This window comes from Carassius carassius, chromosome 2 (genome assembly GCF_963082965.1).
Source record: "Carassius carassius chromosome 2, fCarCar2.1, whole genome shotgun sequence".
NCBI lineage: Eukaryota > Metazoa > Chordata > Actinopteri > Cypriniformes > Cyprinidae > Carassius > Carassius carassius.
The window spans coordinates 2981942-3008143 of record NC_081756.1 but is presented as its reverse complement, the minus strand read 5'-3'; the positions used below and the strand labels follow the sequence as shown (position 1 = coordinate 3008143).

At 36.7% G+C, this 26202-nt stretch overlaps 1 protein-coding gene across 1 annotated transcript; it reads left to right on the top strand.

Annotated features, from left to right (window-relative positions):
* Positions 1-294: 294 nt before the first annotated feature.
* LOC132095866 (pentraxin fusion protein-like) lies at positions 295-3696 on the top strand. Its single transcript, XM_059500964.1, has 5 exons — positions 295-301; positions 2339-2618; positions 2712-2848; positions 3135-3435; positions 3525-3696. Exons 1-5 carry the CDS (start codon positions 295-297, stop codon positions 3694-3696), a joined length of 897 nt encoding a protein of 298 aa, XP_059356947.1.
* The last annotated feature ends 22506 nt before the right edge of the window (positions 3697-26202 follow it).

Here is a 26202-nt window from a genome sequence, read left to right as displayed (position 1 = left end):
AAACAAGCACCAACTGATAATGTCAAGAAAATGCCACCCCCAACCATTCACTATCCTTACCTATCATGCTGGTTTGAAAAGAAATGTCTTAGCCTTACCTAGCTTCAAATGAAAAAGACTAACTCTTCCCTTACTCCCTCTCTTTTAAAACACAGGAGACAGCATGAATCTTCAAATTAATTGGAATCCTCTTCCCTACAAATGATCCCCCAATAACAAAATAGAGCTCATAACTTAAATAGAAACCTGGCCACACCGACTAGCCAGGGACGGACTTAACCAATAAGCGAGGTAATGGCTGGTTAGTGCCCCGGGGAATCTGATATTGGTATCAGTATAAGACCAACCCCTTCAAACGGTAACTGGAAACACACGCCAAGGATGACTATCCCAGTCACAACATCTGACTTCAAGTGTACCTGATGGAGACGAACACAATCACACCACAACTTGCTACCTCCTATTAGTACATCAGAACTGGTGTGCAAATTCTGTGAGAAGAGAAGCAACCCCTTCAGGATTAACGACTGCTCTGAACCTGTATCTCACAAGATCACAGCAGGTTGATGATCCGTGTCAGACAAGTAAACAGTACCAGTACGGATGAAAGGCTGCATGGACTTAATCTTATTTTTTATTTATTTATTTATTTTTGCCCCCATGAGGAAAACAGCTCAAATTTTCCATAAAACATGAAAATAGAACTGTGTGTTTGACATCACTGAATTTACATGGGAATAATAAAAAAGATACTTTCACTCCACATGAACAGTTAGTGTTACTTTGCATGCAAAGCTAGCAATGATAAATAAAATGAAACACTTTTCTTATTTTTTAAACATGCATTCTTTTTTACGAATATCTTCTTAATCACACAAGTATTCTAAATTAGTTATCCCATTGCTTTCATTTAGATGCTCCACATATTATTTTTTTTTTTATACTTTACCACAATAATTTTTCTCATTTAGCATAAACTACTTGAATGATAAAAGAAAACGACCTCATACAGGAAAACACAACACTACTGTGAGAGCTTTTGTTTTATAATCGTTTATTTTGGCCACTAGAAGTCCCCATGGTACCCTCACGTCAATCTTGTGCCTTTTGTAATCAGTGCTATAGTTTTCACATATGACTCATTCTGGGCTGTGTATTTAAACTGAACATTTTCTTTGAATCTTTGCTTGGTGGTTGTTGTTCCTGGGCAATTTACTGCTGTAAGTTTGCTCCGTTTCAAGAACTTTTGGACTGAAGATTTTTCTGTTTTGTAACTTCACTCTAAGCAAAGGTATTTTGTTCTCTTTTTGTTGTTTTTGTTACATAAACTCTTCTGAGTTAAGAATGAGTCTTGACTATTGGGTTCAACTACCTTCTGTGGCTCAGTGGTTGATATTAAGACTCTGGCAACTACAAACATCAAGTTGATTCAAACTTTTTTTAGATGATTCCTTTTAGGAGATGAATAAAAGTCAAATAAAATGAAAAAATGAAAATCAACCTGACAATACTGGTAAAAAAAATGTCCTGGTGCTAAGAAAAACCACAACCAAAAATAAATAAATAATCTGGATTTTGCAAGATTTGTTTAGTAAATCAGACTTGACCTGAGAGGTGTTCTGAGAAAAGCAATTCTGGAGGTCCTGTGATGTGTGAAATATATTCAGCAAGCTGCCAGTCAGATTTTCCTAAGGGTGGAGACTCGAGCTGCTAAGAGAAACACAAATAAAAGGAGGGACCTATAGTAGAAAATACACCTGAAGGGGAAACTCACACACTTGTCATATCTGACCATCACACTTATCTGGTTATTGGTCTTTAAAAAACAAGATGATGGGACTCTCTTATCTGTTCTTACTTTTGGGTGAGTATAAATGACATGCATTAATCAAATTATGTACAATTATAGATGCTGTTTAGCTATTCTTTATTAAATATTTAAATAATTAAATGAAACGTAAAATTGATCCACATATCAGAAAGAAATTGAAATATTTTGTTTTTGTAACAGGTGTCTCTTCCATTCAGGAGAGTTTAGAAAACTTGGAAGGTAAAAAGTAGTAACTAATGTCCCATTAATTAACATACATTAACTAACATTAACCAGTACACAACTTATTGTATTTATTATTCTTTGTAAATGTTGGTTAATAACATACAACCGCTCATAGTTAAATCATGTACGTACAGATCCATTACAAATATTAACTTTAGGTTTTAATGTAGTTGTAAATGGAATTGAGTGTTTTGGATTGTAATTTATTAATTAACTTAAATAGAATGTACTGAAACTTCACACATTTGAGTCTTGAACCTCTGTCTCTTTAAATGTTTTTAGAGAATTTGGCATTAAAAGGAACGGCTGTACAGGTGTCCACATATCACAGCTTTGGAGCTGCAAATGCTATCGACGGCATCAGATACGCTCCAGGTGAAGCCTCAAGCTGCTCAGTCACATCACACCAGCTCAACCCGTGGTGGAGGCTGGACCTGCTGGATTCTTACTACATTTACAAAGTGACCATCACCAACAGAGGAGACGGCTGGCCGGAGCAAACGACTGGAGTAGAGATCCGCATCGGAAACTCTCTGGTAAACAACGGCAACAACAATCCCAGGTGAAGTAATGAAAACAGTTATGAACATGTCAGGAGAACTGGATTTGATCAGGTCAGCTGATTGTGTCGTGGTTTCTCTCTTTCTCTCTGTAGATGTGGTGTCACTTCATCTGTCCCAGCAGCCAGTTCTGTCAGTTTCTCTTGCGGTGGAATGGAAGGTCGTTATGTGAACATGTACGTTCCTAACATCCAGAAGTATCTCACGCTGTGTGAGGTGGTTTATGGAGCAGGTAATTTCTAACACCTCATTCTAGATTGCTGTCGCATTAGTGAAATTTCACATGGAAAAACATAGGTCCATTGTCAATAACATATGTAACACAATAGTGATGTATGAAGCATAGCTCACAATGATGTCACTTCCAAGCCCAGCATCTTTCTGTTGGTTGAATTTGCATGATCAACTTTAACATGCAGTGAAATCAGTGTGGGGAATTTTTGACACTGTGGTAAACTCTGGTATTCTTATTCATATACATTTGAGTTTTGACCCTCTGTCTCTTTAAATATTTTTAGAGAATTTGGCATTAAAAGGAACAGCTGTACAGTCGTCCACATATTCCACCTGTGGAGCTGCAAAGGCCATCGACGGCATCAGATACTCTCCTTCAGGTAAACCCTATCCAGAAGAAACCCATACATACTGCTCCATCACAGATTACCAGCTCAACCCGTGGTGGAGGCTGGACCTGCTGGATTCTTACTCCATTTTCAACGTGACCGTCACCAACAGAGCCGACTGCTGTCTGGAGCAAACGACTGGAGTAGAGATCCGCATCGGAAACTCTCTGGAGAACAACGGCAACAACAATCCAAGGTGAAGTAATGAAAACAGTTATGAACGTGTCAGGAGAACTGGATTTGAGCAGGTCAGCTGATTGTGTCATGGTTTCTCTCTTTCTGTAGATGTGGTGTCACTTCATCTGTCCCAGCAGGCAGTTCTGTCAGTTTCTCTTGCGGTGGAATGGAAGGTCGTTATGTGAACATGTACATTCCTAACATCCAGGCAATTATCGCGCTGTGTGAGGTGGAGGTTTATGGAACGGGTAATTTCCGACACCTCATTCTAGATTGTTAAAGTGCTGTCACATTAATGAAATTTTGCATGAAAAAATAAAATAAAATAGGTCCATTGTCAGTAGCATAGAGATGAACAAAGCACAGTTAAGAAAAATGTCATTTTCAAGCCCAGCATCTTTCTGTTGGTCGAATTTGCATTATCAACTTGAACATGTAGTGAAATTTGTGTGGGGAATTTGTTCGCCCTTATGGGAAACTCCGAATCACGTAGATTCTTATTGGAAGTACTGTTTTCGCGGGCAGCAGTGTTGCCAACTAATTTTCACAGAGAGTTGCTAAAAGCAGTTTGATTTGTTGCTAAAGTTACTAAATGACGTTGTGATTTTATTCGGTGATGATGTAATTACATGATGCAAAATTGTGTACAATGTGTAGAATACACAATGAGATTTCTCAAATCTCATCAAAAATATGATTTGAAACATGTTAATTTTAGATAAATAGTAAAATAATATAAATATTTAAAAAATTTTATATTTACAAATGTGATATATATTAAAATATAAATATAATTAGATGTTGTATTTAAATTCAACATTGAATTACACATTCTGAAAAGTTATAGTTGTAAGCATTAGTTTGTTAGTATGCCACACAATAAAAGTCCATAAAATAGGGCAAAATGTACTGTGTTAATATTAAATAATTTTCTTTATTTATTTTCACAATCATTTTACCTTTATTTTAAATCATGCTTTGGATTTTGTGTAGGGACAGGAAATGACTAAACTTCAGGAAATAATGTCCTGGGAGAAAATTAGGCAAGGCAAGTTTATTTATATAGTATTATTTAATTTAATTTTATTTAATATTTAATTAATTTTATTATTATAAGGCAAGTATTATTTATATTTCGTACACATTGGTAATTCAAAGTGCTTTACATAAAACAAAGTTACTTATTTAAAATTAATTTAAAACGGTTAGAAAATGATTTTACATAAAAAGAAATAAAAAAAAACAGTGAAAATATATATTGCAATCAGTTCAGACATTGCACAGTGCTCATTCAATAAATGCACAGCTAAACAGATGAGTTTTAAGTCTAGATTTAAATGTGACTAGTGTTTTAGCACATCTGATCTCTTCTGGAAGCTGATTCCAACTGCGGGTGGCATAGTAACTAAAGGAGGACTCCCCTTTTTTTGTGTGAACCCTTGGTATTTCTAACTGACTCGATCCTAATGATCTGAGTGGTCTGTTAGGCTTATATTCAGTGAGCATATCTGAAATATATTTCGGTCCTAGGTCATTTAGTGACTTATATACGAGTAAAAGTACTTTAAAATCAATCCTAAATGTAACTGGAAGCCAGTGTAAGGACCTAAGGACTGGTGTGATATGCTCAGTTTCTCCAAGTCTTGGCTGGAAACAAAAGATCTAATTCTTGCAATGTTTTTTAAATGATAGTATGCTGATTTAGTTACTGCTGTGACACGACTACTGAAACTAAGGTCTGTCTCCAGAATCACACCAAGATTCCTGACTTGATTTTTAGTTGTTTGACCCCTAGAGTTAAGGTATGCATTCACCTTGAACACTTCATCTTTGTTTCCAAATGCAAAGACTTCAGTTTTTTCCTTGTTTATCTGAAGAAAGTTCTGGCACATCCAACTATTAATTTCATCAATGCATTGGCAGAGGGAGTCAATTGGGCTGTAGTCATTTGGAGATAAGGCTAGGTAAATCTGGGTATCATCAGCATAGCTGTGATAGGCAATTTGGTTCTTTCTCATTATTTGACTTAGTCGAAGCTTATACAGGCTAAACAAGAGCGGTGCAAGAATTGACCCTTGTGGAACTCCGCATGTCATGGACGTCCACTTAGACTTATGCTCTCCTAGACTCACATAATAGCCTCTCCCTTCTATGTATGACCTGAACCATTTGAGTACCATCCCAGAAAGCCCGACCCAGTTTTCCAGTCTCTCTAGTAGTATGTTATGATCGACAGTGTCAAACGCAGCACTGAGATCTAGCAATACCAGCACCGATATTTTGCCAGAGTCACAATTTAAGCGAATATCATTTATTATCTTAATGAGTGCTGTCTCTGTGCTGTGATGCGGTCGAAAACCAGATTGAAAATTGTCCAGGTATCCATTTGAGTTTAAGTATTTGTTCAGCTGATTAAAAACGACCTTTTCTATAATTTTACCTGTAAAAGGAAGATTAGATATTGGTCTAAAATTGCTCAAAATGGTGTTATCAAGATTGCTCTTTTTCAGGAGGGGCTTAACAACTGCATTTTTTAAGGAGTTTGGAAGTGAGGCGTTCACCACATCTAAAAGATCTGCTTCTAAGCAGTTAAGCACACTTTTGAAAAAAGATGTGGGAAGTGTGTCAAGATAGCAGGTTGACGATTTTAGGTGCTGCACTATGTCTTCCAGAATTTTGCTATCAATTGCTTCAAAAATAGACATAGTATCTTTTTGATATTGTGGCCTAATCTGTCTGACCTCTGCATTACTTGAGGATGTGCTAATCGCCTTCCTGATATTGATGATCTTCTCAGAAAAGAAGGATGCAAACTCATTGCTTTCGCTGTCTGATAGCATTTCACTGGGAATCTGACTTGGGGGGGTTGTCAGTCTCTCAACAGTGGCAAAAAGAGTACGAGTGTTATTTAAGTTACTGTTTATAAGGCTTGAGAAGAAATTATGTCTAGCTGTGGCTAGTTTCACATTAAAATCATGAAGGCTGTCTTTGTAGATGCTATAGTGAATTTCAAGTTTTGTCTTCCGCCACATCCGCTCTGCTTTTCTACATTGTCTTTTCATAGTCTGAACTGCTGTTGATCTTCTCCAAACTGATTTCTGTCTGTTTGTTTTCTTACTGATTATTATTGGAGCAATATCATCAATAACATTCTTAGCTTTTGAGTTGAAGGAATCAAGGAGAATATCAACAGAGTCTGCAGAAATGCTTGGTGTTAAAGATATAGCCTCCATAAATAGTACACTTGTGTTCTCGTTAATGCATCTCCTTCTGACAGAGACCGATCTAGATTCAGTTGTAGCAGACATCAAAATATCAAAGAAAATACAGAAGTGATCAGATAGTGCTATGTCCTTAATAACAATGGATGAAATGTTTAGACCCCTACTGATGATTAAGTCTAGAGTGTGTCCACCTTTGTGTGCGGGTCCATGCACATGCTGAGTCAAGTCAAAAGTGTTTAGAACCGTTTTCATTTCTTTTGTAGTTTTGTTTTCTGAATTATCTATGTGAATATTAAAATCCCCTGAAATAGCAAACAGTCAAACTCTGAGGAAATCATTGATAACATTTCTGTGACCTCTTCAACAAAGGCTGGAGAGTATTTTGGAGGCCTGTAAATAATAATAAACAGAATGCGTGGAGCACCTTTCAGCACAATCCCTAGATATTCAAAAGATAAGTACTGACCAAATGACACTTGCTTGCATTGATAGACATCTTTAAATAGACAGCTACACCCCCACCTCTCCTAACAGTCCTGCAGACACTCATGAAAGTAAAGTTAGGAAGGGCTGCTTCATTGAGGATTGTTGCATTGCAGCTGTCTTCAAGCCATGTTTCATTAAGATACATAAAATCCAGATTGTTTGTGGTTATAAAGTCATTGATTAGAAATTATTTATTTTTTAGTGAGCGAATGTTTAAAGATGCTAACTTGATGGCTGTGCTTTGTGTCTTTACATCAATTTTAGTTTGATGTATAATAGGCCGCAGATTAGATGAGTTTGCCCTTCGGCTTGAGATGGCCTCAGACTTTCTATCAGGTGATAAAACTGAAATAGAGAAAGCTACAGGCACACTGGGTTCCCGCTTGTTCAGTAGGCATTTGTGAATGTTGCTGTTATTATAGCGGGGAGCCGACACATATCACTGAGAGCTGCTATCAGTTGTTTTTGGTTCACCTTCAGCAGATAGAGGGTTTGGGCCCTGGCGATATGGCAGTGGTCGAAGAGCTCTCGCAGGAGCAGGGACCACAGGCTTTGGTGGTTTTGGGGCCTGCCGTTTTTTTTTTTTTTTTTGTGATATCTGCGGGCTTGCAGCAAATGAGTGAGAGAGTTTAGTCCCAGCATACAACAATTCCTCCATTTTCTGTGAGAAGCACAGAAGTGGAGATGCTGGAGAAAGTGATAATGTGTCTGGTGAGATGGGCTGTGTCTCTGGTGTTTCCGGTGGCTGTGATATGTTGTCCTGGCTTCCCTGGCTGTTTTCCAGAAAGTAATCCCTGGGTGCTGAATCTTGTAGCTGTTTTGATACATCACAGTCAGTCTGTGAGGAGGTCTGTGGGCAGGGTTCAGTCAGGATAGTGTCCATGAGCAGTGCTTGTTTTGGCTGTGTGGTGTTATCCGTGTCCTTGTGGGATATGTCAACCACATGATGACTCGGACCCGGTGTGTGTGTGTGCTGAATGGATTGACACACTCTGCTGAAGGATGACGGAGGTAAAAGTAGATATTGTCCTTAAACACTCTAGCACCAAGTTTGTTTGGGTGGAGGCCATCCAGTTTAAACAATTGTCTATGGCCCCAGAAAAGATTGAAGTTGTCAATGAAATGCACTCCTTTTATATTACAAGATCTTTGTAGCCATGTGTTCAGCCCAAGCAACCGTGAAAACACATTTGTTCCCCTTGCTGGGAGTGGTCCACTGATGAACGACTGAACTTTGAGTCTTCAAAGAGTTCACTGAAGTCCTTCTTAAGGAGTTCTGACTGCTCTTTCCGAATATCATTCTTCCCCACATGGATGATGATTCGATTTGCAGTCTTGTGCTTCATCAGAATGTTCTGAAGTTCCTTGTTCACATCAGAGACCGTTGCTTGAGGAAGGCAGCATGTTGTTGTAGTCCTGCTACGGATGTTTCTGATAACAGAGTCACCCACTATCAGAGTCCTTGGCTCGGCTGCGCTCTGAGCTGAAAGCCGCTGTCTGCTCGTCCTTGAGCGCCTGTTAGTAGCGATGTTAGCTGCTGGCTGATCAGATCCATGTTTAATCACATTTGGGGATTCCTCACCCACATTCATTGATGCTTCAAATCTGTTCTCAAGATGTATAGGGGGTGGTTGAATGCCAGTATTCACAATCCTTGTCATAGTCGAATCTGGGGTAGAGGAAGCTACGGCAGCAATACGAGAAACTCGTGACAATCTGATATTTCGTGTTCCTTTGGGTCTCGCTCCCTGTTTGTGCCATTGATTAGTGTGGCGATCAGTTTCGGCTTGTTCCTCTACACTTGGTATAAACTGTTGAGATTCAGAAGATTCATGGGACTCACCAGCTGTATTCTGAGGGGGTCCATGACGACGGTCTACTAAGCGTTCCGTCTGCTTTGGAATTCCAGCAAGTAACTTTGTTTCAAGAATCACAATCCTTTGAAGAAGTTTGCAGCAGTTCATGCAACAAGTAGATCCAACAGGAGGCATTTTTTCTCTCTTCTGTTTGAATGTAGGCAGTTGTTTTCCCCTCTCTGGAATGTAAGCTGCTGGCAGTGGGAGGCAAAGTTTTCTTTTTGTAGTATTATTCCAGTCCCAAAGAGTTTTTAGTTTTAGTGTTTGTGAGCACTGTGCTGATCTGCTGATGTAGAAATCTTAGAAAAATCAGAGAAAAGTACAGAAATAAGAAGCAAAGCGCAGAGCAGTAAGCTAGAACGTCCGAACGGTAGCAAATGTCCTGGGAGAAAATTAGCCTACTTTTTACTATCTTTCCTAACTGAGCAACAATTATGGGTACAAACGAATAACAAGCATATCATAAATGAACATATTTTTGAACTATTACAGGAGAAAAAAGTTTGAAAAGGTAGAAAAGTTGCAAAATTTAGCAATAAATTTGTTAAGTTAGCAACACTTTCCGGCAGATTCCAATCATTATAATAAAAGTTAGCAAAAAATTTGCCGTGTTGACCAGCAGAAAGCTGATTGGTTTTAAATTGACTTATATGTGAATGAGCTGAGACTGACGATGGATATTTTTTGCCCAAAAAAATTTCATTCACATGATCGCTGTACCACAAGTAAATGGTAAATTGACTGCATTTATATAGCACTTTCAACAGACCACATGGCCATCCAAAGCGCTTTACAATATGCCTCACATTCACCCATTCATTCACACACCGACTGCGGTGTCAGCCATACAAGGTGCCGTCCAGCTCGTCGGGAGCAGCTGGGGTTAGGTGTCTTGCTCAAGGACACCTCGACACTCGGTCAGGTGGTGCCGGGGATTGAACCACCAACCTTCCGGTTTGTAGACAACCTACATGAACCACTGAGCCACTGCCGCCCAAGAGAATCTGCACTGATTCATGAAATGCATGAAAGCATGGAATTAATAATAATAGTAAAAAAAAAAAAAAAAAAAAATTTTGGATAAACCTTGGTTTATTTCTGTGTTTGATGTTTTGCATTTTTCCAGCTCATAGGAAAAAAGTTTTTCTGAGGATGAAATGAACCTCCAGTGATGATACAGCTGCAGTAAACAACACACTTCTAAATCAGGTAAGAAAACGTGCAACAGATCGAAGAATTGAAATGGACAAAATCATCAAGATAAATATCAAAAGACAAATACTCCGTTCCACTTTTCAGCAGAGCCGGTTTTGTGTGTTGTAGGACAGGGCCCACATATCAACAAGCTTGCCCCCACTCTGCTCCTCCTAAATGATCACAACAATCATATGGAATTGTATTACACCGAAGTATTTTGTGTTCAATGCACAGTTTGTCCTGTGGTTGGCATTAATAGAGGGTTGGGGGGCATCACCAGCCGCTAAATTCAAATCTGCATTTGGTATTATCTGATATTCATGTAAAAAGATGTTTTTTATGCATAGTTATTAGATTACACTATTGTATTAGCCTACTTTGCCCATTGCCCAACCGTTTAGCTCATCTAACATAATCTATATAGGTGCAAAATGCATTTACTTACACATATTTGATCATGATATAGTTAACACGTTCAGGAATATAAAAAAAAAGAAAAAAAGGTATATATATATATATATATATATATATATATATATATATATATATATATATAGAAAGTGCTGTTGTGGCCGCTGTGTGTCACATGATGAGGTCAGTTTGGTCACACTAGATGAAACCTGCTTTAATAGCTGTCGGTGTGTTTTAGCTGCAGTCCGCTCTGGGGTTGAGTGACGTTAAACTGTCCTGGACGAGACTCCCCTACCGGGACACAACACATCAGGAGAAAAAAACAATAAGGTAGGTACATTAATCTATAATAACTGCATTATGGTGCAGTTACTACTAATAAACCATGATTAATCTCACTTCCACTTTAGAACCTGCTGGAGAGTATGATTATCACAATATGCATGTTTGATTTACAGGACTTGTGCTGATAAACGTTAATCTGGAACCACAGACTGAATCTTTCAAGCAGATCTTTATTTATTGTTTCTTTTTATAATTCATTGATTTCTGTAATTGTTCCGGCTGATGACATATTCATATTTTGTTTTACATGCTTCATAAAATGTGTTTGAAACATTCTGTATATGCTTAAGTTCTTACAGTAGCTGAATGTATCAGTGTACATACAGTATGTGTATTATATTTTCATGTCATAAAGGAACAAATGCTCATTTCATAGCAGTTTATCTGAAGGACAATTGAAATTACTCTCATTTACTGATAACTACTGACAATATATTTATTTTACTGGGATTGTGTATCAGTTTTTTTTTTTTTTTGTTATACAATTTTCATTAAAGCTTTAAGCTACATGATTGTCTGAGTCGCCTTGTTTTAACCCTGACACATAATATATGAATGTTACTGTGTTGATCATTAAAAATACTTTAATACAAGACTCTTTCACTCTATACTACACTTTAAACATTGAACAGATAACAGAAAGTTATAGTTGAGACGAAATCATGTGCCATTTATGAAGTAAATGACAAATGCTGATCCAAGTGGTATATGAAGCAAAAACAAGAGTGAAGATTGTAAGGAAATTTTAGCTCTTTGCTTTAAAGAAGAATCAAATCTAAAGCTTTGAATTGCTTTAATTGAACTGATCCAAATTTAATTAGTTTATACTTCATCAACGGTTTGTACAATGAACATAAAAATATCTTTAATAATAATAATAATAATATATATAAATACACCACTCAAGACAATACTTCTTTATAAATGAAACAATAATTTACTGAGCTACTTTATTACATGGATCTAAAACCTAATGAACACACACACACACACACACACACACACACAGTTAATTTAATTGAAGTCCCAGGAGTAAGTTGCCCACATAACAAATGTCTTCTGGTCCAGATCCGGGCCACACAATCACTTTTCCCTCGGCCCAAGTACCGCAAAGAATGATGGCCCTGAAGTGGCCCAGAACTGGATTAAAGACTAAGGGCTATATCCGACCCGAATCTCAGCCAGTGAATCACCCTTAACTGGCCCTGAACTTGGCCAAAAGAGGTTTTATTATTGGTACCAATTCTCAGCCTTAAGTAAACCAGAATCCCCAAATCTGAGCCAAACCTCAGCTTTATATAGCCCAGACCCAACCCAGGCACAAAGCAATTTCGGCCCAGATCCGGCCCGCATCGATTTCACTCAGGCCGGATGTGGGCCAGATCTGGGTAAACACTATATTTCTGTCTTGGAATACAGAATTTTAACATTTCATATTATCGCCTTGTATATAACTACGATCGCAATTATTCAGTGACATGCTTTGGTAAACCAGACAGCAACATAGTGTTGGCCCAAATCCGGCCCACATCTGGCCTGCGTGAAATCCATGTGGGCCACATGTGGGCCAGATCTGGGACCACACTGCTGTCTGGGACTGTACACACAAACTATGCCAATAAAGTACATTAAACTGAATAGAAAATCAGACTTAAATCCCACACATCATGTAACTGTGCAATAAAAAAAAAACATATTGCATTGGTTTTTCTATTTATTTTTATAAAGAACAAATCAACAAATAAAGAGTAAAGAGTGTATAAAGTATACCGCCTATAAGAGAAACATAACAGATAGACACATAATTTATTGCAGCTGTTTCAAATAGCAGTACCACAGTAGTCCAAATGACGATGCATTTCAGTTGCAGTCCTCTCTGGCAGAATATAATAGTAGTGTGAGGAGCAGGGCATAATTTAAGTTGTTAAACGCTGAAAATACTATCCCGATCCACTCCCTCAAGGCACGCGTTTCTCATTCAAAACACGCATCACCGGAAACACGGCATGTCGCAATCTATGACGAAACCGACGAGAGCCAATGAGCGTTTGATATCGCTGCCGTAAAACTTGTTGTAAAAATATTTAACGGCAAATTTTTAAAATGTTACTATAGCTACAGAGGAAGGAGATACATATTGCCAATGAATGCGGTTTGAATTTGGATCTGTTCCTCACAGCAAGAATCACATGGATAGAGATGATTTAAATAAAAATAAAATACTTTCATGATCATTTTATTAAATGCTTGTGCATGAGAGCATACTAATAAAAATTATGTGACCCACAGTAAACCAAATAAATATTACATGATAATGGTTAAATGATCTCTCTCTCTCTCTCTCTCTCTCTCTCTCTCTCTCTCTCTCTCTCTCTCTCTCTCTCTCCTCTCCATGTAAGGATTCTAAGATTCTAAGATTATTTGGACCAAGAATAATAATATAAAATGTATAATTATAATTAAGTGCAGTTTAATGCACTTGACTGATTTGCTTAATTTTGAAATGATAATGTTTCAATCTGTTTTCACTTGCCATTTCAAAGATTTCATTTTAACAATACTACACTTCATTAAAATGTCTGTGATCATTTAACCATCTGTCATTTAACCATGTCATGTGAGATGAACTCCATTGTGGAACTTTGGTTAATACCTTATAAAATGTCACAATATGCACACAATACAGAATTTGGACATTTCGTTCACCTCAAGTTTAAACAAATAATGTGTGCTTTTATTCAACACCGAACACAACACATCTTTCCCACACACACATTACTGACCTTACCAACTAATATAATGATTGCACTAAGGCACAGAGATAAAATGCGAAATGCATCAAGATAAGTTCCAATCAGTTCCAATCCATAAGTTCCAATCAGCATATGAAAACAAACATAAGGCATAGCATGTTATTTCTGAATATACTGTAATTAACCCTTTAGACTTTTCAATGACTGTCTTTTGAGATTGTTTATTGAAAAGTTCAGTTTGTAGAAAGAGTCACAAACAAGCAGGAAGCAGAGTTATGGGACATGCTGTGTGGATCCTTTGGGTTGAGGTCCATTTATTATTAATAATTCCTGTGGCATTGCAGGGGTTTCCATACATTCTGATCATGAGATGCTTCTTGATACACAGGGTCCTTGTATCTTGTGAAAAGAGTTAATTTCATCAACTCTTTTAAGTGGAAAACAACACGGCTGACATAAAACCAACTCAGAATATCGACGTCACATGATTAGCTCATGATTAGTTTTCTGATGAGCGGGACAGACGTCCTCTGTTGTGTAAAATCATTATCACTTCTCTTAATGCTGACGTATAGGTTTTTAGCAATTCTCGTTGTCAGGAGACGGGTCCACACAATCTGAGCATTGTTCCCCTTTAGCTAATCATTAATGGTGTTCAGATCGCAGATGGGAGGAAATAGGCTCTTTTAATTCCTTTGGCAGAAGTAGCCGATTGTTCAGTTTATTTGTGTGATTGTTCACTGAGGTCCTACAGATCTTACTACTGCCAGAAATATATATAATGAAAACACACCAAATAATGTTACATTTACATTGTTTAAATGCTATTTAACCCTCTGATGCATGATGTCCTCTACAATGGACAGGTCTTTCCAAAAATTCTATATCTCCATGCTCCTGTGTTAGTATTAGTTTCTTTATGACAGCATCAAAAATCTAATTGGCTGATGAAAGTGTTGATGCATCAAGTACCACTGAAATAATTGCTACTATTTTGTGTCTTTCAAAATATATTATTTATATAAAATATATTTTTATTTTATGTATCTACTGTATTTTTCCCGCTATAACAACATGGATAATTTTGGGAAGAAAAAAAGCTTAAGGTTTTTATGTAATTATTTGGTTATTGTATTTATTTTTTTTTTTTTTTTAACTTTCCATTTCCTTCATATTAATTCATGGATCAGAGGGTTTAAACAATGCATGCACTTTATAATGAAGTTAGTATTATGAATATAAACTAATGAAAATGAAACTCATGGCTCTTATTCCTCAGAGAAACTCCAGAGAATTTGCTTCAGCAGGCATCTGGAAATTAGAATCACAGAGCTTCATATGTTCCTCATCATTAACCTCATGACTGAGGATTTTACACAGTAGATTCAGTCTAGATCGTTGAGTTTAGGAACAGACTCACTCTTTTTACATTGAAGAGGGTTTTGAGACCAGCTCAGCGTCACATTAGTGATTCCTCTCAGAGCCAGAGCTGACTTCAACTGCACTTAACAATTCATAAGTATAATGATGCATTAGCCTGCGATAAGAGACAAACACCACATTTTCCCCTTTAGGGACGTTATCCGTTACTGTTGGTTCGGTCAGATTAGTGAGGGAGTTAAACAATATCTTTAAGAACGATTCTCTAAAATAATCTGGGAAACACAATCATTTCATTAATGTCATTAAAAGTAAAGTGGGGTAGTGTTGGTGCAGTGGATAAGACACATGCCTTTGCTGTAAGAGACCCAGGTTAGAATCCACTGTGAGACACCAATGTGTCCCTGAGCAAGACACTTAACCCCTACTTGCTCCAGAGACGTGTGACCTCTGACATATATAGCAATTGTAAGTTGCTTTGGTTAAAAGCTTCAGCTAAATGAATTAATGTAATGTAAAGTAAGAGTAAAAAAAAAAAGAAGTCAGAGTAAAATGAAAAAAGTAGCCTAATAACTAAAGTAAACTTAAACACATTAAAAAACATACAAAATCTTATCAGATGTGCATTTTTTTCTCCTAATAATGCATTATTCTTTTGTGGTGCCTCAGCTGGGATTGTGGTTTCCTTCATCCTGCAGAGAGCTGCTGACGGGAATCTGAAAGTCTTTCCTATTGTTTGGACTGCAGTCTTCTACCGCAGTGATGACCACAATACTCACTGGATACGCAGCCTGAAGATCCAGCTTCCACCACGGCCTGGCCTCCACATGGGTTGCAGCACAAGAAACAGAATACGTTGAGATTTGTTTTTTTTACTGGCATGCATGCAAGAAACATGACTGAATGAGAGAAGAAAGTGTGTTCTGTGCTTGTGCTTTTTGTAAAATAACATAAAATAAAATGTTTGCGTGAAATCTGCGGTAAAAGAATATATTTGTACTATGGTCGTCATTTTAGGAAAGAAGTATACGTATCATAGTGTCAAAAGTATTTGTCAAAATTTGGTAAGACACAATAATCAAGCTTTCTGTGTGTTCTTTTATTTCTATCACGTACGACTGTTATACATCTAAACTCATACAATATTGTAAACATGTGATCCTAGTTATTAAAAATTCAGATTTTTTTTTTTTTTTTTTTTGGAAATAAATCTGACAATTTGGGGACATAGGCTCGTCTTGTTTGTTTGTTTGTATACTTTATTGTCCTTTTTAAGGAAATTTGTCTTGGACTCAAGCTGCATTGATTCACAACATATACATACATACACATATACACACACAACCAATAAAAAGCTAAAATATTAACAGCATCAACAGTCACCTCTTTCCACCATATAGGCAATAAAAATAAAAAATGGATCCGATAATGAATTTACACTACGGTCCCTCTTCCCACCATATAGGCAAATTGAAAATGGATCCAATCTTTCCATAATATAGGCAAATTAAAAAATTATAAATAAGTGGATCCAATAATGTATTTACACTACGGTTCCTCTTTCCATAATATAGGCAAATTAAAAAATTATAAATAAGTGGATCCAATAATGAATTTACACTACGGTCCCTCTTTCCATAATATAGGCAAATTGAAAATGGATCCAATAATGAATTTACACTACGGTCCCTCTTTCCATAATAGGCAAATTAAAAAAGGATTTAATAATGAATTTACACGACATTTCAACATGACTATATTACTACATCTTGCTATTTAACATATTAATTGATACAGGAATAAATGACTTTTTGTAACGGTTGCTCTTATACAATGGGACTCTATACCGTCTCCCTGATGGCAGAAGCTGATACATTGGGAATAAAACATGGCTTGAATCACTCACTATTGTCTGTGCATTTTTAAAAATCAATGATTCGTAAATTGATTGAAGTGATGAGTACTCTCTTACACCCGTAACTTTCATTGCAATTTTTACAAGACGAGCAAGCTGTGATTTTAATTTGACCGAAAGATTGCCATACCAAGTTTGCATCCCATAATTCAAAAGACTACCTAAGACAGCGTAATAGAATAATTGCATAATTCTCTGATTTACACCAAACAACCTAAGTCGTCTCAAAAAATATAAGCGTTGTTGAAATTTTGAACAAATGTAATCAATGTGGGCTTTCCAAGTAAATGAACGATCAATGACCACACCTAGATACTTATAGGTATCCACCTGCTCAATGATGTTATCATAGATGATTACTGGGCTATAATCACCTAATCTTTTTGGGTCTATTATCATTTCCTTCGTTTTTGATACATTTACGATAAGATGATTTACATTACACCACCGCACAAAATTCTCAATTTCAGACTGATACGCTAATATATCATGATCTTTGTCTAAGAGACTCAATATCACTGTATCGTCAGAGTATTTGATAATATAATTATTCTTATTTATACTAAGACAGTCATTTGTATAAAGAGTAAACAAAAAAGGAGAGCATACGCAACCTTGAGGCGCACCAATACTAATAGATTTAACATCAGAGAGTGTATTATTTACTTTTACATATTGAGTACGATTGGTTAAAAAAGAAAAGAACCACTTAATGATAAAAGGGTTGACATTACTTTTTACAAGCTTACCCAGGAGTAACTGCGGCTGAAGCGTATTAAAAGCGGAGCTGAAATCTACAAAGAGCAGTCGTGCATAAGCATTCGAAATTTCTAGATGTCGAAGAGTCAAATGAGTGATAGTATTAACAGCATCAACAGTCCCTCTTCCCACCATATAGGCAAATTGAAATGGATCTACTAATGAATTTACGCAACTTTTCAGTCTTGACATCACATACCTCTCCAAACATTCCATAATTACAGAAGTTATAGCAATTGGTCTAAAATCATTATTGTCAACAGCACCCGTTTTTTTAGGAACAGGTGTAATAATAGTCTTTTTCCATAAAAAATGAACCATATGACTGTCCAAGGATTGCTGGAAAATTGGACACCAAGCTGGAGTTAATTCTTCTGAAATGAAAATTGGAATGAAACGTTGTTTTTTAGAGTCCATGTTAGAGATCGTTCTCAGTGAGTTCCACAGTTTTCTGTTGTTCAATGTAGTCCTTTTTTCGCTTCCTAGCTTCCCATAATAGTTTATTCAGTTATTTTTGGACGACTTTTAACTCAACCCGATCTTTTTTCAGAAAAGCTACTTTTTTCCTATTGAGCAGGCTTTCACTTCTTTTGTTATGTGAGGCTTGTTATTAGGGAACACCATTATCTCCTTCTTGGGTAGTATTGAATCCACACAGAAGCGAATATAGTCCGTAGTTGTTTCCGTAACTACGTTCAGATCTGTGTCGTGAAATACTGACCAGTTCGTACTTATAAAACACCCTTTTAATGCATTTACATTTCCTTCCTCCCATATAGTCACTGTCTTGACCAGAGGTTTACTCCTTTTTAAAGCAGTTCTGTATGTCGGTATTAAATGAACTATATTATGGTCAGACGTGGTTAAAGGGGGTCTAGGTTTTGCCTTGTAGGCATCCTTAATGTTGCCATAGCATTTATCCAAAACGTTATCATTCCTGGTCGCAGATTTAACATATTGGAAAAAGCCTGGTAAAAACGGCTCAAGTTTACAATGATTAAAATCAACCAAGACAAGGACTGGAGCTCCCGGTGTTCGCTGTAGCTGTTTTTGAATACAGTCCGATATACTTAAGGCAGCTCTGGAGGCGTTACCACTGGGAGGAATATACACTACACACAATATCACGTTGCCAAACTCCCTCGGGAGATAAAAAGGTCTTAGATTTAGACAGAGGTATTCGGCGTCAGTAGTACAGCCGGATTCTTTCACTGTATATTGTGTGCACCATCCGTTACTCACGTACACACAGACTCCTCCACCTCTGACTTTCTCCGAGGACTCCCCTCTATCCGCTCGAACCAAGGAGAAACCTTCCATCTCCATAAGCGAACTGGGAATGTCCTTGTGAAGCCAAGTTTCTGTAAACGCCATTACACTCGAGTCCCGGTATTTCGAAGCATGATCTGGCATGAATACGAAGTTCTTCCATCTTAGTTCTCAGTGATCTAACATTTCCAAGAATGATGGAAGGGAGAGGCGGCCTATTCGACCTCCGTCTGAGACGCTGTAGAACTCCCCTTCGTCTGCCCCTTTTTCGAGATCTCCGGCGTTGGTCTGATTGCCGTTTCAGCTCCTCTGGCAGATCCACCATCGGATTAAAATCCACTGATCGAGGTGAGAGCAAAAACAGGGCTTCATTTATAATAATGATAAGTTAAATTAATTAAATAGATTTTTTTTTAAAACACAGAAAGGTTAACATTTACTTACTGTTGCTAAGTAAATGTATAAGAACTAACAAATATTGCTACATGTGTGACTGCATCATATAATAACTATTAATTAATAACATTGATAGTTCATCGTCTAGCTGACTACGTCTTGTATTATTATTATTTTATTTTATTTTTTCTAAAATCCTGTCAAACGTGCACAAATTACTAGCTACTACAAAATATTGTAGAAACATAATTTTCTGTAAAGTTGCTTTGTAACGATTGTATTGTAAAAAGCGCTATACAAATAAACTTGAATAAAGTGTGTGCGTGCATGTGAAATTAAATAATTATATAATTAATATATTTTGGACATTAGATGTCCAAAAGATATCTAATGAGATCAATATAAGAAACAAACATATGCTAAAAGCAAATAAGCATCCAAATAATGTTGAATTTGTTTTGTAAAGCAGTCAGTGCCAGATTCAAGTGATTGTTGAATGCAAACTGTGATTTCCCTGTTCATAAATGGGTTTATAAAAATGAATGAATGAGTTTATTTTAACTACATAGTTTATAAAATTTAATTTTTTCAGCAAAATCCGATCATTTAAATTGCTTTGTTTTGACTTCAATAATTTAAAGAAAGATTTGTGTACCAAATAATAAGAGCCAGCACTGGACGATACCCTTCATCTCACAGAGAAGCTTTTATTAAATATTCCTCTGTAATGTTGGGAAGAAAACAAAAAGAAAAACGTGTGAAATATGACAAATGAAGTCTTCTTTTAATGTCAGGGAGCCTGAAGGTGAGTGGAACCCTTTGCCAGCATCAGTAATGACTGAGGTCCATTTGTAGAAGTTTTACATGTCAGTTAAGTCAAAAGGTCATAGATTTTCATTTTCACCTCAAACTCATTAAAACATGGAAAACGGTCTGCCATTCAAAACATTGCACTGTAGATTAACATTTTAGAACAGTTTATTCATTGATATGTCCAGTAAATTTAATGTAATTTATCAAAATAAATATTTATCATTGCTAGACTTTTATTAATAAAGGCATGTTTTATTATTATTTTATTTTTTGACACTACAGTATGTTTTGTAAGCATTAACTGTCACCCCAAATTAGATATTGTCATAATTATTTCTTAATAAATGAACTGAACTGACCTGTCCTGTTGTGTGAAGTCCCTCAGTCTGGATCAGCAGCTTCTATCAGTTCAATCAGTTTGCAATCTGACTATAAATCCCAATGATTTTCTCACTGTCTTACGTCTTAACATTTGTGTCACGTTACCTGTTTGTCCTTAAAATCGAGTGTTAAAGATAAAGTAGTGAACAGTTGAATTAGAAACTAGGAAAGCAGTGTATGACCAGCAGTTACACACGTGATGACACACGTTATTAAGAACAGCTTCAGTAATGACAGGGTTTGATGACCCATTGATGGACTTGAACTTTCTCTGATCGTTCAGTGCTTTCGTGTTTATGGGTTGAATCTGTGAAATCTTAAGACGTGTTTTACAGTGACAAGCACGGATTATATAATAGCTCCTCATTATTAGTTTGTAAGAGTTACTGAGAAATTGGTGCTGGGAAATTTAAGTAGTAAAACTTGAAGGAAAAGTACAGATACCCCTTGCTAAATTTTACTCAAGTACAAGTACAAGTACTACAGTCAGTTGTGTACTTAAGTAAAAGTACTGAAGTACTTGTTTTTAAAAGTACTGAGTATCAAGAGTACAAGTGTACATTTTCTAAATATAGCATTACTGCCACAGTGCTTGCATTTATGTACAGAAACGTCCTACATGGAGTTATGGATAATGTTAATACCTTGGAGAATGTAAAAGGAATTGAAAGTAAAATCAAGTCATTTTCATCTTTTTGCCGTGTTGCTTTATTTAACATTTCTCACTTGCCCACAAGGCAATAGCACAATGGCTATGCTCTGACAAACCTCTGCTAGAGTTTTAATGGATTTTTTGCACCCACATTTGAACCTGACTGTGTTAAACACACCGCATACTCAAGAACATAAAAGCAAATGCTCAGCTTACATTAATGTGTAATATCAGAAAAGAAAATTCAGCTAACAATTGTGTGTACATGTGAGTTTCTCTGTTTTTTCATCAATCAAATCAATAAACTTAAACCAGCAAGGAAGGCAATATAGCAATGTTCTGACACATCTCTGAACCTGACTGTGTTATACACGCAGCATAGAAGAGAAAATAATAATGATTAAAGAAAATCAGCTAATCAGCTGTGTTTAGGTCAGCGTACAAAGAAGAAAAAAAATATTCAGCTCATTTGAGTGACAGTATTAAGCCCCTTCCCCTCACATTGACATACAGGCAAAGGCAGGAGAAAACACTTTCAGCTGAATAACACCATTCTCATACACACAATCTATGTGTGACAACTCTGCGTGTGTGTGTAATCTACTTCAATTCAATCAAATATCATGAAGTCTTTGGCGGAAAGCTGAATGTGATTGCTGATAGGCTGTCCCAATCAGTGGCGCCTGTACAATCCAATCACTTTTGAGAGGGAAACAACAAATTGAGGGGTTTCCGAGATTTTTCTTTTTTCCTTGTTCTCCGTCCACACGGAGACGCGTTTCTGTGAATACGCAAAAAATTTTTATCGGATAAGCGTTTCATCCACACTGGAAGAGTGAAACTGGTGGTTTTTTTTGAAACCGGGTCCCAGAGTAGATAAATTTGAGAACGCAGCCATTGTGTTTTCATCTGGACGGTGAATCCGTATATTTTCTAGGGATGTCCCGATACCACTTTTTAACTTCCGGCTATTTGCCGATTTCGATATCAATCTGATATTTTTATCAGATTAATAATAATACTAATAATACTACACACTACGACACACTAATAATAATAAAATACATGGAAGCACTTTGCTCAATTAGCCACCTATAAACAAAAATCTTTGTCATTATTTTATCTTTGTTATTAAAAAAATAGATAAAAGATACACATTACAAATACACATAATACACTGATAAAAATAAACAGTGTTTTGCAGGTACAACAGTATTTAGCAGTAGCATTCAAAAAATTTAATTAACAAGTACAAATAAAACAATTATTATTTACAAATTACAATTGTACCTTAACTGTTGCCTATGCCTATGATTTTACTAATACAGTTGTCTGATTAATTTTATAGTATCAACCATTCAGAAATGACACACAAGAAAATTTTACTTCAATAAAACCAATGATTAGTTTTTGTAAGGGTTGTGATGTCCACATGTTTTTGTTGAAGAAATTATAGAGGCTAGCATTTCTATCGCAAAAAGGTGGCAAAAATGAAAGATTAGGTGAATATTTGAACTTAATTAATTAAACAGAACATTGAAACTCTAAGAGCAGATTAAGGCAGATGCGACATTAAAACACGTTATTAACTTAATGTTATCAAAATCTAAAAAAGTAATAAAAGTACCTTAAAGTGATGCACAGGCCTGATCTTGGGCTTTTTTTTTTTTCCTTATCTCGGCGCCGGACTACTGTTGTCTTTTCCTGGGTATAGATGTCCATCAGTTATGAATATGATCATTTGCAGACAGCGCAAACATGAGGGGAAAGCGAGCACGCTAGTGTCTACTTTTTTCACATTGAAACGCATTTTTCGCCCACGATCAAAAATATTGATATTGCACATCCTTTCCCTTGGAAGAAATCGCAGACCGAGGGCAGACCGACACTGGCTACTACTTTTATCACGTGACAGGCTGTGCGCTGAACTGGATGTCGCAGCAAGGGAAATGCTAATATTCAAGCATTTTGGCGATGGTTTAAGCTAGATTTTCCCATGGTTTGTGTTGTATAGGTATCGGATCATATTTTTTTTCTCCCCTCCGATCTCCAATCCAGCATTCTGGGCCAGTATCTGAATGATACCGATTTCGTGGATCGGATCGGGACTGCCCATAATATTTTCTGAAACGATGACGTCATCAGCCCACATCTCTCCCTTAGCCAGACACCGTTACGTCACGTAACAGCAACAAAAACCTGAACAAACACTGAACGATTGTCTTTTTATTAACTAGCATTAACACAGATGTAATGATCAATGTATTGTTCCATGTACCTTTGTGTACACCACGCAAGGTTTATGAGCAAAGTCCATGTCTTCTTCTCCATTTTAAGTGTATCTCTGTGGAAGAATTACAGTGCCACATGCTGGTCTGGCATGTATACTACATCGTTTTGTGGTTTCATGTGGACGCGGATATTTCTTGAGACGAGGGGAAAAAAGATCGGATTTGGGTAAACTCTGTCTCCGTGTGGATGGGGCTGAAGAAGTAACGGGTACTAATAGTTATGGATAGAAATGTAGCGGAGTAAAGAGTAAAATATTTGCATCTAAAATGTACTTTAGTAAAGTCATGAATACTCCCCAAAAATGATACTCGAGTAAAGTACAGATCCCTCAAAATTGTACTTAAGTACTGTACTTAAGTAAATGTATTCCGTTACTGTCCGGCTCTGGAAAAGCAGAATTAAACATCAATCTTTTCCCTTGTCCTCATGTCACATTTAAGGATATTATACTAGACACGCTATAGATAAACTATTAAAATGTGCTGGAATTAGTAATTCTTGAAGGCAAATGTTTTGCATGACAACCTGATAGCATATGTTACATGCAGTAGATAAAAATCTATTATAAAAATAATATGGAGAAAAAAAAAAAAAAAACTTTAGGTGGATTTAAACTACAGTACATACTGTAGTACTGTAAATAATTTACATTACATTATGAGTATTTCTGACCTGAAAAGCAGACAATCGTCTTTTCCCTTTCATTCACATTTCAAGTATCATTTACTTATTTTATTGTATTGTATTAATTTATTTATTTAGTAAAAATAAATCTTAAAACTGGAGCATTTTTTTTCTTTTTCTTCATGTTTCTTCATGTATCAGAGATATAATAAAAACAGCATGTTTGCAGTGACTGTGAGATGGATATAATGAATAAAATAATGAAAATAAACTCATGATGATTGTTACTCATCAGAGAAGCCCCAGAGTCTGAGATCTGTTTCAATGGGCATCTAGAAATACAAATTACAGAGCTTTTACATTCTTTCTGTATTTTATAATGTTTCTTTTTCATGTTAGATCACTGGTTGTAAAAACATACTCGCTGTTTCATGCAGATTATGGATCACTGCTTCTTCAGGGTTTTGAGACCAGATCAGCTTCAGAGCTCAGCACTGACCTAAACTGCAATGAACTATTCATTAGTATTATACATCAGCGATACATCTGGCTGTGATAAGAGACAAACATCATGTGCTGACCTCTTTAATCACGTTTTCTGTTACTGTCGGGTCAGGCAGATTAGCGGTGGAGTTAAACATCATCTTCAGAAATGATCGTCTTGAAGAACCTACGAAACACAATCCTTCTATTCACTGTGTTATTATCGGTTACGGAAAATAAACAGAAAAATTATAGCTATTTAAAATCAATTAAATAGAAACTAATGTAACAAAACAATTTTTTTTTGCTACCTGCTTAAATAACTATAAAACTCTGATAGACTCTGACAGATTTTTTTAACGTTCCGGTGAGTTTGGAAAATTCTGCACACAGTAATCATTAGAATATCTTTTCTCCTGCCTCTGAAAATATCTGGATTTTGAAATCATGTGCGGACTTTCTTTTGAATAGCAATTTAACTCAACTTGATAATTACGGCAAACTGACAATATACATAACTGGAAATAACTGAGCTGTGTTATTTTAAAAAGGCTCAGTGAAAGTAGTCCAATCAAATCTGGGTTTGTTGACTGGAATCAATCACACACAGACATATTTTTTAATTCAATAACCAATCAGAGGCATTCAGATGAGTATATCTGTGCATCTCAACACCAAAAGAGCATTTCCTTGAAAAAGACAGTTTCTCTAAAAGAGCTTACAAGATGTATCGTCTATTTAAAGATGCCGTTTCAACAATGCATTTCTGGATGCAGTTGTTACCTGACACAGAGTGATAGTCACAATCACTGCCTCATGTGTCTGGGCATTAAACACACTGAGGTGGCGGAGCTCCTTTGCCTCTGCCACGATCTAGTGCTCGTCCTTGTGGCTGCCAGGCGAGGGCTACTTCCAGCAGTAGGACGGGTGGTTTGAGGGTTACAGTGGTAGCCAACCCCTAAATTCGCTTCTGGCTTTGCTACCGTTCGGACATTCTAGCTTACTGTTCTGCGCTTTGCTTCTTATTTCTGTACTTTTTTCTGATTTTTCTAAGACTTTTACTTGAGCAGATCAGCACATTGCTCAAACAACAGATTTTTTTGGCCCAAACACTAAAACTAAAAAGTTTGGGACTGGAATAATACTACAAAAAGAAGACTTTGCCTCCCACTGTTAGCAGCTTACATTCCGGAGACGGGAAAACAACTGCCTACATTCAAACAGAAGAGAGAGAAAATGCCTCCTGTTGGATCTACTTGTTGCATGAACTGCTGCAAACCTCTACAAAGGATTGTGATTCTTGAAACAAAGTTACTTGCTGGACTTCCAAAACAGGCAGAAAACTTAGTAGACCGTCGTCATGGACCCCCTCAGAATACAGCTGGTGAGTCCCATGAAGATTTCAAGCATTAATGAATGCGAGTGAGGAATCCCCAAATGTGATTAAACATGGATCTGATCAGCCTGCAGCTAACATCGCTACTAACAGGCGCTCAAGGACGAGCAGACAGCGGCTTTCAGCTCAGAGTGCAGCTGAGCCCAGGACTCTG

Bases quoted from the DNA above. Each gene is read 5' to 3' on its own strand.
- LOC132095866 (XM_059500964.1), top strand. The intron at 2,849-3,134 runs GTAATTTCTAAC...AAATATTTTTAG, and splicing joins TGAGGTGGTTTATGGAGCAG to AGAATTTGGCATTAAAAGGA. The intron at 3,436-3,524 runs GTGAAGTAATGA...CTCTTTCTGTAG, and splicing joins AACGGCAACAACAATCCAAG to ATGTGGTGTCACTTCATCTG.